Source organism: Peromyscus californicus, unplaced genomic scaffold, assembly GCF_007827085.1.
Source record: "Peromyscus californicus insignis strain IS unplaced genomic scaffold, ASM782708v3 Scaffold_5__1_contigs__length_169319896, whole genome shotgun sequence".
NCBI lineage: Eukaryota > Metazoa > Chordata > Mammalia > Rodentia > Cricetidae > Peromyscus > Peromyscus californicus.
Window position 1 is genome coordinate 150613894 of NW_026294573.1, and position 13279 is coordinate 150627172.

At 38.9% G+C, this 13279-nt stretch overlaps 1 protein-coding gene across 1 annotated transcript in view; it reads right to left on the reverse strand.

The window, feature by feature from the left end:
- Necab1 (N-terminal EF-hand calcium binding protein 1) overlaps positions 1-13279 on the reverse strand; it is a 155013-nt gene that overhangs the window by 77190 nt on the left and 64544 nt on the right. Inside the window, exon 5 of the mRNA XM_052718359.1 lies at positions 12482-12579. Coding sequence (XP_052574319.1) covers positions 12482-12579 — 98 coding nt within the window. The remainder of the gene's footprint in view (positions 1-12481; positions 12580-13279) is intronic.

The following is a 13279-nucleotide window of genomic DNA, read 5'->3' on the forward strand; positions in this document are numbered from 1 at the left end:
TGGAAAAACTGGGAGACTATCAACAAGTAGAGTGCAATCACAAAAATGTGATTATTAATGAGTCCTCTGCCTTGGGGGGGCATCAGTGGGGCTTCTGTTGCAGTGCTAGCAATTTGTTGACATTTGTTTCTCTTTGTCTTTTACAGGCTAGGGATCAGATTTTGAATGCTAGAAAGCCCTGACACTGAGCTATAATGCTATGACTCTGTTGAATTATTCCAAACCATTTCAACTCAAGATGGTTTGCAAGCTCACTGCTTGCCATTTCTGTACTCATTGAAGAAACAGTAAACAGAATGGAACTTTGTAAATTGCACCTTTGTGTGCTCTGGGTCCATTCATTCAAAACGACAACTTTTCTGTTCGTGAGGGAGTGCTTCTAGCAGAACCAGCCTTGAAAAGTGTCTCTTTAAAAGGTCAAAGAAATGTTATCACTCACTGTCTCTTCTATCCTTTCTTGATTAAAATTCTACAAATTCTTCGATGCTCTTGTCAGGCTTATTTATTTATGACCACTCAAGTGTCACCAATCTCTCCCTTTATTTAACAACAGCTATATCTATTGTTTGCATAGATGCATTAGTAATTAATTCAATGCATACAATTTTATTTTGTTCATGTTTGTTATTTTTCTTATTTTGTATCTTTTGAATTAAAGTATATAAAGAATCCACTGAAGTTTTAAACATGTTTGTACATGCAACATTTAGCAGCTTAACTTTTTAAAAACTATACCTGGTTTGTATAATATTCTAAAGGAGAGAGAGAGAGAGAGAGAGAGAGAGAGAGAGAGAGAGAGAGAGAGAGAGGGGAGAGAGAGAGATTGCCTTGCGGCTCTGAAGTAAGACTGAAACCTTACAGACTAACAGTGAATGTAAACTTTAAAGTTCCTCATTAGAAACATGGAGAAGACTTGAGAAGAAGTGAAGACCATGGTTTGTAAAAGACTAGTTGGTTTTCCTGGAAGATACACAAGCCTTATAGTGGCAACAGATCTCAGGGCTCAAGCCTAGAGAAGCAACAAATGAACTCCACATCACTAGCTACTCAAGAGAGTGGCTACTGGAGTTAGGGACATCTATGGATATCAATCACTTACCAGTATCACAGTAGTGCTAAGTTGTGAAGATGGAGAAAAACACCATTCCAAAAAAAAGAGACCAAAACATAAAATCACTGGATTGATAGAAGAGAAAATGTCTGAATCTGTATTAAATATTATAAAAAATGTACTAAGAGATAAAAGGAAGGTTGACTAAAATAAAAAATAATGCATGTACCTTAAAGAGAAGGGGAATAAACTCTAAATAGTTCTCTTAAAATTGCAAATTCAATAAAGATATAACAACTTTAATGAAATGTATTAGTAGAGAGGAAAAAACAGTTAGAAAATTTATATAAAATAGCAAAACAGAGGGGGGAAAAGAAAGGAGGATTTTCATTTTCACATTTTAGAATGTGTTAAGTATCTGAAGTGAAAATGCTGTTCCGTGATAGAAGATCCAGTTCTCTGGATCAGTCAACTCTGACACAAAGCTGATGTGTGACAAACATTCAGCAAGTGGTAAAGATGGCATTTGATGTGAAAGGATCAGGGGTGAATTAGTCCAGAAGTAGCCATGGAGTTTCTGCTATTTGGAATGTCAACTGGTCACTTGTTTGGATGCTTTGGGTCCCTGATAAGTCCATCCAGATTTCAGAAGGCCACCAATGTTTGTCTATTGTTCTTGACCACATTTCATATGGGAGGGGTATATTTCATATTATAGTGAGCTGAAAGCTCAGTACACCTTTAACTTTTTGACACATCTTACTCAGTAACCCAGCCTGGCCTTGAACCCATGCTCCTCCTGCATCAGTTCCTTCCTTCTGGAATTACAGGCATGAGCACCACACTAGGGTTAAATAGTCATCACTTGACGTGAAATGTAACCTACCCCATTTTCCAGTTAAAGTTCAATCTTCTCTAATGACAATAAACTGTAGAAACATATAATTTCCTTTGCTTAGAACTTTGCTTATGTATTTTTTCTTTTGGTTTCAGTATTTGATTATTTTTTAAACACTTAAGTATAATCTTCTTATGTCCATAATTTCTTGCACTGAGCTCTGGACACCTACTTGTTCAAATGTCTAAAAAGTATTCATGAAAATAATATAAGAAATAGAATGCATATCTCCATATCTTCCCACAGCTGAACATTCAAAAGGGCAATTATTAAAAAATCCAAGTATCTAACACAGAAAGTTTCCATCATGATATATGTTAGGATTTTATATTTGTTTTTTAAAATATTGATTTGATGCTTATATTGTATATTTCACAATTTTATTTGCATTAATTTTACTTTATTTACCTTCTCCTCTAACATCTTGTGCTATTTTTTAAAGATTTATTTATTATGTATAGTGTTCTGCCTGCATGTATGCCTGCAGGCCAGAAGAGGGCACCAGATCTTATTACGGATGGTTGTGAGCCACCATGTGGTTGCTGGGAATTGAACTCAGGACCTCTGGAAGAGCAGCTAGTGCTTTAAACTGCTGAGCCATCTTTCCAGCCCTAGGATTTTATATTTGTAATTTAAATGTAGATTATAGAAACCTTAAATTAAAAAACAATTAGGGGCTGATTAGATGGCTCATGGGATAGAGGCATTTGCTGCCACACCTGAGTTCCATCAAGAATCAACTTGCTCAAATAGCCCACTGATCGATACACATGCACTACCAAATGTGTGTGCCCACACACCTACACAGCATACACACAAATAAACAAATGTAAAAAAAGTGTATAAAAATTTTCCTGGTTTAAGTCTACCTTTATGTGCTCAGTAAACCAACTAAACACTCAGTGATTCTGTTTCCTCACTTCTGAAATGGGAATACTGTGGTAGAATATTATTTTAAGGTGTGTTACTTTTGTTTATGTTGCATTTGTTTAATTCTGTGAAGCTGTGTGACTATGCCTGTCTAAAACACCTGATGGTCTAATAAAGAGCTGAATGGCCAATAGCAAGGCAGGAGAAAGGATAGGCAGGGCTGGCAGGCAGAGAGAATATATAGGAGAAATCTGGGAAGAAAGGAAGGAGAGAAAGAAGGAGGATGCTAGTGGCCAGCCACCCAGCTACACAGCCAGCCACCATGGAATAAGGAGGAAAGAAAAGATGTACAGGAATAGCGAAAGATAAAAGCTCAGAGGCCAAAGATAGATGGGATAATTTAAGTTAAGAAAAGCTGGCTAGCAACAAGCCAAGCTAAGGCCAGGCATTTATAATTAGGAATAAGCCTCTGTGTGTGATTTGTTTGGGAGCTGGGTAGTGGGTCCCCAAAAAGAGCAAAAACAACCAACAACAGAATATTACCATTTGTCTAGCATGCCTCATTAGGATATTACCAAGAATAACCAAAACTTCTGAGTAAGGTCGTAGAACAGAAGGTGCCTCCAAGTGATCAGGTTAAGAAGAGTCAGTCAAAGAGAAGGGATTCATTTGCACAGCGAGAAAGAGAAAGCCTCCAGAAGCCCACAAAGGCAGTGAGTGGCAACATGTGGGAAAAGTGATGAGAGAGGACAGGCTAGGTGACCCTCTGAAAGAAGACGACCAGTCCAAACATGGCTCTAGACTGCCCAGTGGAAAAGATGGAGCAGGAACCTCATCCAACGCTGCAGGTTTTATTGAGACAGTGATTCCTCTGAGGGAGAACACAGGAACAGTGGAGAGGAAACTCATTGCTCTCTCTGTGGGACTGCAGGGCAGTGGCTGCATGCTCTGTGGAGAAAAACTATTGTTTAAAACTGTGCTCCTGAGAGGACCAAGAATATGGAAGAATCTTACGTCAGGGAGTGTGACCTTTACCTGCTGCGGTCCTAGGATGAGGCAGAGGTCTAGGAGACAACTGAGAGTACATGCAGCAGGAAGCTCAGATGAGGCATCGAAGTGCTCGGGAAAGGCCCTTCTTCCTGCAGTGACCCACAGCAGACCTTATCAGCGGAGACTAACTCTGGGTTTGATAGGTCTGAATCTGAGGTTGGGGGATGATAGGTGCCTGGGCCAACTGTCACTCACTGCCGTAGAGTCTGAAAAGTCTGAAGCTTCATGGAGTACTGGATACTCATAGCTGCATCCCTCCAGTAAGATCAACAGTTACCAGGCACAGGAGGATAAAGGTAAGTCTTCCACTTGTATAGTTTGTAGTGCTTTTTTTTTTCTTTTCCCACTTGGAAGACACTTTCCAGCGAGAATAGCAGCCACTCCACGGAGGTACAATCTGGAGTGACAGGAATGCAGGAAAATCACTTAGCCCACAGACTTCAAACTAAGTGTAACTAGCAAGGTCCTCGGTATGCACAGGAGGTAGTCACTGAAGTGGAGACAGCTCAGACAGGCATTGGACAGTTGTCCAATCTGGGCTCCATATCAGCATAAACCACAGGGAAAAGAAGCTACCGCAAACACGGCTGCCCAGCCCCCATTCAGAGAACTGGAGAAATCTGATCCAGTTCTCTTTTCTCCAGCCCCACATCCACGATGCCACCCAGGCTTCCACTTGCATTCTTGTTTTTGCAGCATAAAAGCAGAAAATTTCACTTTATTGTTATTTAACCACAGAAACTTCTCTTTTACTATTTCATCCCTCCTCGTATATACACCTAATTTTCCTTATGCCTTTCCCATTATTGTGTAATCTTTCTTCTTTTCTATTTTTTCTTTTTCATCCCACATGTTTCCTCTGTTTTTAAAATTTTTATCACACTTTTAGAAGTATTGACTTTATTTGTGATTATTCAAATAATAGAAACTCTTATTTTTATTTTTATTGCTCATTTTACATTTATCTAATTTTGTTTTTGACATTTCTTAGTATTGGAAGGTTCTAGAGAATTTTCTATTCAACAAACTCAGAATCCCATGAGAGATTTTCTAAATCAGGCCATATTCTTGATCACAGAGCTGTATTTATACACTACAAAAGCATTAAAACACTTGATGTATCTTGTCAGATCACCCTGCACAAAAAGAAAATGAATTCAAAATAGATCAATGACTTTAATGTAAGACCCGAGACCTTGAAACTGGTATAGGAAAAATATGAAAAATACTTCAAGATATAGGCATAGCCATGGACTTTCTGGAAAGAACTCATTTAGCATATGAAACAACACAAGAATTGACAAATAGGATTCAATAACATTAGAATCCTTCAGTACAACAAAGGAAACATTCACCATAGTGAAGAAACAATCTAAGGAATGGGAAATAATCTTAGATAACTGTACATCAGACAAAGGATTACTCTCTCAACTACATAAAGAATCGCAATAGTTAAACACAAGAACAGCAAATTATCCAATCAATGAATGTGCTGAGGAACTATCTAGGCATCTCTTAAAAGGAGATCTGCAAATGGCCAATAAATATTTGAAATTTTTAATATCCTTAGCTATCTGGAAAATGCAAATTAAAGTGGCTTTGAGATTCTGTCTTAAGTTGGAATGCCTTACATCAAGACATTGAATGAGAACAAATGTTAGTAAGGCTGTGGGGGAAGAGGAACCAACCATTATTCATTGCTGGTGATAATGTAAACTTGTACAGCCACTATAGAAGTCCTTGTGGAGGTTCCTAAGAAACCTAAAGACAGAACTACCATATGGCCAAGCCTATACCACTCTTGGTATGTAAGTAAAGGACTCTAAGTCAACACAACACTAAAATACTTGTACATCCATGTTTACTGTTGCATAACAGCTGAGAAATGAACCAGCCTACATGTCCATTAACAGACGAATATATAAAGTAAATGTGCTACATACACATAATGGAATTTCATCCAGACATAAAGAAAAATGAAATTATGGCATTTGCAGAAAAATGGATGGAACTGGATACAATAATGTTAAGCAAAAAAAAATCTGGATTGAGAAAAACAAACATCATGTATTTTCTTTCCTATGTAGAATCTAGGTTTAATTTATGTGTGTCTATGTATCTATGTTTATATCATAAAGGTTGAAAGATGAGTATGAGAGGTGAGGAAGAGATCTTACAGGAGGAGAGAAAAGAGGTCAATGAATCCATGTCACATGAAAACAGAGGGGGTGGCTACTTCTGTGGAGGGTGGAGGTTGTCAAGAGCAGGACAGGAATGATGGGGAAGACAGAGAGAAATGAAGGAGAGAGTACAATGTCATATATATATATATATACACATCATGCTAACAAAATACTAATCATAAAGAAGAGAAAAAGAGTTAATGGACATTAGAGAATACTGGAAACTCTAAATAATTATGTAAATGCTAATTGGTGTAGACTGTTACTCCTAAGCTCCATTTTATTCTAGACGTTATTCCTTATCTTGATTTTAAACTAAGCGTATTTAAGTATGTACGTGTGTGTCTGCCAGTTTGTCTGTGCACTGCCTCTGTAAAGATGCCTGTGGAGGGCAGGACAGGGTGCTGGGACCCCTGGAACTGGAGCTACAGGCAGCTGTGAGCTGCGTCACCTGGGTGCTAGGAACTGAACCTGGGTCCTCTGGAAGAGTAGTAGCAAGTGCTCTTAGCCACGGAGCCGTCTCTCCATTTTGCTCACAGGTTCTCAAGCGCTGCGCTGGCAGCAAAGAGAGCAAGTAGTCCTCGTCGGGTAACTTGGTGTAGGAAGTCACGTCAGCCACCACGAATAGGGTGGGGCTTTGGCAACGGCGAGGAAGCACCAATGCCGTCCGTGGTTGTCACAGGACAGGCAATCCAAGTCCTGAGCCAGCCCAGCCTTAGTTGGGAGCTCTGTTCTCTACCCTTTCAGCCGTCGCCTTACTGATGATCCTTGTATGAATTAATACCCACATCACCTCGTGAATAGTGACAGGAAACTCAATGCTCTTCTCCCCTTCACATCACCTCAACAGTCGCATTCATTTGTTTCTCACTTCTGTCCTGTCCCTCTCTGCCCAGTCAGAGGTGCTCGGGTCTTCTGCCCAGGACTGCTCAGTTTCTGGGTCAGCAGTGCCACAGAGTTCTTTGCAAGGGCCTCCAGTGAGAGGACTGTGCTTTGATTTAATGGAGCGGCCTAGTGTTTCCCTTTGCCAAGCACTGGGCAGCAGTCTGCATAGAAGTTTCTTCTCTCCTGCAGGCCTACATCTGTGGCCTCAAGACCCTGTTATCTCATTTTCCAGGCCCATGCTATCCGTGGCCCCTTTGCTACACACACCCACATTTCCCAGGCCCGTGCTATCTGTGGCCTCACTTCATACACTCACGTTTCCCAGGCCCGTGCTATCCACGGCCTCCTCACTACACACACCCACATTTCCCAGGCCCGTGCTATCTGTGGCCTCACTACATTCACTCACATTTCCCATGCCTATGCTATCCATGGCCTCCTCACTGCACACTCACATACTAGTGGTAAGTGACAAATGGGAAACTATTTTGTCGTGAAGTCCAAGAGTTAACTTCCAGTTTAAAGAACGTGTAAAGGATAATAATGAAACAACAAAAAATGGAAACACCTGTCTTCTATCAGCCGAAATGGGCACTTCAATATTTGACACCTCATTTCACTTCTCACAGTTTGACAGAAAGAAGGGGTATTTTTTTCATGATAAATCCTAGCACCGTGGTAGTAATTATCATATTTTCCTCATAGTGAAAAGAGAATCATGAATATTTATTCATTTTTGTATTAATAATAAAACTTAGAAACTTTTGTAATATTAAAATTGTGAGAGAAATCCAGGTCTCAGAGAAGCTTAGATACTAAATAATAGAAAAATGGAGATACTGGAGATATGGAAAGTTTGAAGGTGTCTAGTGTTGCCAGAGAAAGAAGCAACAGTGACCTCAAAGGCAGATAAGAACCAAGAATGACAGAAGTCTGCTCTAGAAATGGACTATTTTTCCTAAATATTGAAGATATACTGTAAGATGTTCTTGCTTAAAATTGAATTCTAGATTAAAAATTATATACATATTTTAAATTTGGAAATTCCCATAGAAACATTCAATATGGTAACCATCACAACCTAAATATCATTTCAAAACTACTATTCTTCATTTTAGTTTATAATAACCTTTTAAGCCTTAATAATCAATAAGCAGGGAATATCACATACTTGTATAACAATACATAATAACTTTAGCTGCATCAGAATTCTATGTTTTTATTTTGGAGCTACAATCACACTACAAACTGATGCTATAATAAGGCAGCTTATTACTCACTCTATCAAAAGGAGAAAAATAAATTGACAAAATTTGTCAATATTGGATGAGGTTTCTGGTTTTCCCTACTTTGATACTTGTCAAATGACCACATGGAGTTTCATCTTCTTTGTTTTCTTCCAGATAAGTATGTACAGTCAATTAATGCAGGCCCTATGGACCTATGTGAAGACTGGGGTAAGGAGAGAAAAAGGGCAGTGTCCATGCTACACTGTGTCTATCCTGAGTCACTTCCTGGGTTTGAGTTAAACAGTTAGAACCCGTTTATCTCTTCTCTGACATGGCAAACAGATGTGCTGCCAGTCAAGACATCACAAATAGCCTGGAACGTCAGCCTTTCCTACTGAGACAGCACTTTTCATCTGGATAAAAATACACCAAGTTTCTAAAGGAGAAATGCTTGCTGCCAGTCAGGACGCTTCTTCATGCTGGCAGTGCGGAGAAGATAACAGGTCCCCAGGGCTTGAAAGGGGTTGGGATGCTGAATTGCTCCATCTTTAAGCTATCATACTAAGATAAGGCTTCTAATTTTATTTTCTACTGCTTCACTTTCTCTTTTATAAAAGAATGCTTTCACAGATTAAGCAGCATTACATAAATCAAACACATTTTAAGGGTCAATGCCAAGAAAAAAAATACAACTTAATGAAAATGAAAGATTGGCCATGGTTTAAATGTCACAAAGTTCCATTGTATTGGCACAGGGGAAAAAAACCAGGATTTTAGTGTGTGTTTGTATGAAAATATAAAAGATTATGTGCCTGGCCTACCTTCCTATTCAAAGAAATTTGAAAGCTTCTAGAACTTAGGAGAATTTTTTTTCTTTAAGTAATTGAAGTTTTTAGCTTTTTTAGTGTACGAATGCCCCTTGAACTAAAACATTTATTTAATACAGCAATAAAATTTACATTGTGAGGACCTGTTCAGGGCTTAGGGAAAATGTGGCAGGTAAAATAAATAAATAAAGACATTGCTTTTATTTCATGCAGAAATATTTTTTCATTATGTAGTTACTTGTAGCTACCCATTGTCAGAGTCAATAGCAACAAACAAGTAATTTTGTAACAGAGGTGAAACTTTGTAGTCAGAGTAGCAGGACAAGCTCTGTATACCGCCACTAAAGGTAAGACCTAAAGAATGAAGAGGAGGGCCATGTTGTACTAGCTGATTTTCTCATTGCTGTTTCCACACATCTAACAAGGAGCAACTTAAGAGGGTTTCGGCTCACAGTTTGAAGTGACACAGTCTGCCAGGCAGGAGAAGGCATAATGGTGGGTGACTTCCTGGTGACGGAAGTGGGCAGCTGGGACCCTTTACCTTCTTATACCTTGGCAGAACAGAAAGTAAAGAGCAGATAGGAAGTGGAACAGGGCTATAAAACCCCAAGGTCTTCCCCCAGTGACCAACATCTCTAGGTAGGCTTTACCTCCCAAAAGTTCTACAACTTCCCAAAGCGGTGAAACCAGCTGAGAACTAAATGTTAAAACACATAACTCTGCAGGGTACATTTCACATTTGAATCACAATACATACCAAACTGATTTTTATTCATTTAACTGTAATACTGGGACTTGAACTTATGACCTCATGGATACTAAGTAAGTGCTCCAGAGATATACCCTAACCATTGCCCTTTTATTCTTTCTTGTTCTAGTTTTTTTTGACATAGGGTCTTGCTGTGCTGCTCAGGCTGGCGTAGTGTGTAACCCAGGCAAGCCTTGAACTTGCCAACCTCCTGTCACCACCTTTTAAGAAGTAGCCTACACCAGGAGGCCCAGTATAGATTTTAAAATGACCACTTCTAGAGAGAAGTTACAAGAGGCAAAGTTAGTGACAGTTCCCAGAGTCTCCCAGGAAGGCAAGGTAAAATGCTTTCCGGTTCTGCTTCTGTTCTCTTTGCTCTGCTCACCTTCTGTGCCGGTGGTTATAGGTAAAAACATCGTTGATTGATACCTCAATTTTCTATTTTGCTTTGCATTTGGGGAGACCGTCTAAAAAACCTGCTAGTATTATCGGTGCTCTCGTTTCATTTTCTCGCCTTGGGGTTGTCTGTTACTTCTTCATAACTGTAGTATCGTCTCCTATTTTTGTAGAGGTTAAAGAAAATATTTTTGAAAATTTCATTTTCCTGCATTATTCCCATGTTAACTCTTTTCTGTCTCCTCTATTCTTTTCTTCTTCTTCTATTTGTGTATCCACCCTCTCTATAAGAAGCCTGGTGACTTTTCTCGACAGATTGCATATTCAGTATCGAGTAGTAGGTAGGTTAGGGCATGCTGACCAGTGTTAGAGGGGAGGAGGTCTTGCTAGACTACACCTCCTCATGAAACTTTAGTTTTGTCATTTTGTGCTGTTGGGATTTTTGAAAGAAGAGTCTCCCTATCTGCATCGAGGATATATTGCCCAAACTCCCAGACTTTAGTGAGAAGAAAACTGGATACCTTTTCACTTACGATGCAAATTTTACTTAATCCCTCACTATGTCTGATACCTCCTCAGACCACAGATAGTATCTTACCCTTCAAATATCTACAAATTTCAATCTTGGTTGGCAAGAAGTCATTGCTGAGCAGAGGATGGGATCTGAGGACCCAGTGCTTCCTACATACATTTCCAACAGGTCACTCTGTTTCAGCCCTACCATGACTCACCCTCCCCATTGTGGTAGCCAGGATTGCAACAGATCCTTGAGTCTCTCTTTACCTACTTCAACCCGAGGCTGTTTCCCCAGTGGGTCAAATAGTGCAGTGTCTCTCCTGTTAGCACCTTGTGCTCATGTCCATCTGCATTGCTATTTCCCAATCGCGTTGCTGTAAACGCTCCCATCTTAAAGAATCTCATTTCGGGGTTGCTCATGTGGTGTTGGAATGTCAGGATTCACTGATGGTATAGATTTGTTGTCTTTATCCAAGAATTCCATATGTGCTTCAAAAACATTTTACCTGTCAAGCATCTTAAATGTTAATGTGCCACTTGATTCACTGACAATGAAGAATTTAATTCTCATCTCTTAACTTCTACATAGCAGTCAGCATCAAACCACTCCCCATACCTTCAAATACTTCCCTTAACTTGTGGACACTGTGTGCTCCTGCTCAATCCCCTATCCTGGACCCTTCTCTTCCTACCATCATCAAAAGCTGTAATGTCTGACTGAGCAGTGTTATAGTCTCACCTTATTTTAGTTAATCCCCTGTGTCTAGATGATGCCAGTCAAGTTCTTTATTGCAACTCCAACTCTAGATGTCACTTATGAGAAATAGATTTCTTTCTCCAGTAGTTCAATTGTCTCCTTCAGACACCACTAAGACAGTTTAGATTAAATAAAAGTGTATGCTCTTACATTGTCACACCTGGTCCTCTTTCAACATTCTGCCTAGGTAAAGTCACTACCCACGTATCCAAGCTAAAGATTAGATTTATCCTGAATACACCCTCTTTTCATCCCACAATTTCAACCTTTCTCCAAATTCCACAGCTACTGTGCCAAAGACAAATGCACTTCACTTTCTATTCTCTGTTTTTCCCACCAATTTGTTCTCCAGATACCAGTATCTCTCACCAGAAATGGTTAACTAGCCTCCTTCCTCATCTTCCTGATTCTATTCTCTTGTATTCCTATCTCAACCACAGCCTCGTTCTCACATGCTCTTTCTGAAAGACTTCATGTCTCTGCTTGAAATACTGTTTTATTTGCATTTCGTGTGTCGGCTTACATCCTTAGCTTTGGGTGCACCGTGAAAGATCAGCCCTTCCCTAATTCAGCTTCATCTCACGTTGTGTCAATCCCTCGTGTTTCTGAACCTTAGTCTAACTATTCATTTTTACTTCCTAGAGTGCCCTGGGCCCTTTCTGACACAGAACTCCTGTACATGCCATTACCTCTCCTTTGTCTAATAACTATTATCTTGATTTCTAAATCTTGGGTGTTACTTCTTTCAGTGTGAACTAAGAATTCTATCTTGCATCCCTCTCTGTTACATAATAATGCATTTATTTACACAACTTGTGTTCCCACCATATTAAGAATTGCCAGAATAGCTTTGGATGTCTTTTTATTCTGAGCACAAAATACTGTCTGGTTCATAGTTGATGCTTGTAATTGTCCTGTGAGTGAATAATACAGCCAATATATAAAAAAAATGAACTGTCACTAATAAAAGCAAACTGTATTTTCATTATACACTGAGAAATGCACATGATTTTAAAGAAAACATTTTTCAAGGAAGATACTGTTCTAGAGAGTAACCATTGACCTCCTTACTTTCTTTGTTTTGCCCATTGCCTTCAGGATGGAGAGATTCAGGTCTTCAAGCGCAGCCAGTACATTCTCATATTCACCCAAGTGCTGAGAAAAATATTCTGGAAAGTAAAAGGATTAAAATCAATTTATGTCAGAGTCTAGATAATCATAGGACAAAAATCTCAACTGATAATTTACTTCATAAATCAGCAAGCAAACTGTTGGCTATATATAAAAACCGGAAATCTTTCAAATGAGACTAAGGTAGCAGTATACTAATTTCATTAGGAAAGTAAAACAGAAAAAGAAAAATAGCCTAGCTGAATATAATTATCCACAAAAGTGTTCTTTCTTACAAACCCCCCCAGGAATACATGAGTCTTGATGTGATGACAAGGTTGATTCAGTAAAAAGTTATTCTCAACAGTATGTTATCCTAGATCACAATAGGACAGTAATTTGAGAAAAAATGTAAAACTGCTATTATTTCTTCAAGGAAACATTTCTGAAGGATAGCTTTCCCTCCAAGTTTGGTTCTGCAAATCACAAGGGAGATCTGCTGTGGCTCTACTCACAGATATACTTATGTCATGAGTTGTTTTTAAAAATCTCAGCCACTTATTTCCATGGAGCAAAAGTCATATTTATCATATTTTTCCATTGCTAGGAATAACTACTGCCTCAAAAATTATGATTAAAATGAAAACACGGCACACAAAATAATTTCAAATTAGTTGAAATGTGATACAGATAAAGGGAAACTTTATTTACAGAACTTTATATTTCTGAAATTAGAGACCTCTGATCTTAACAAACATT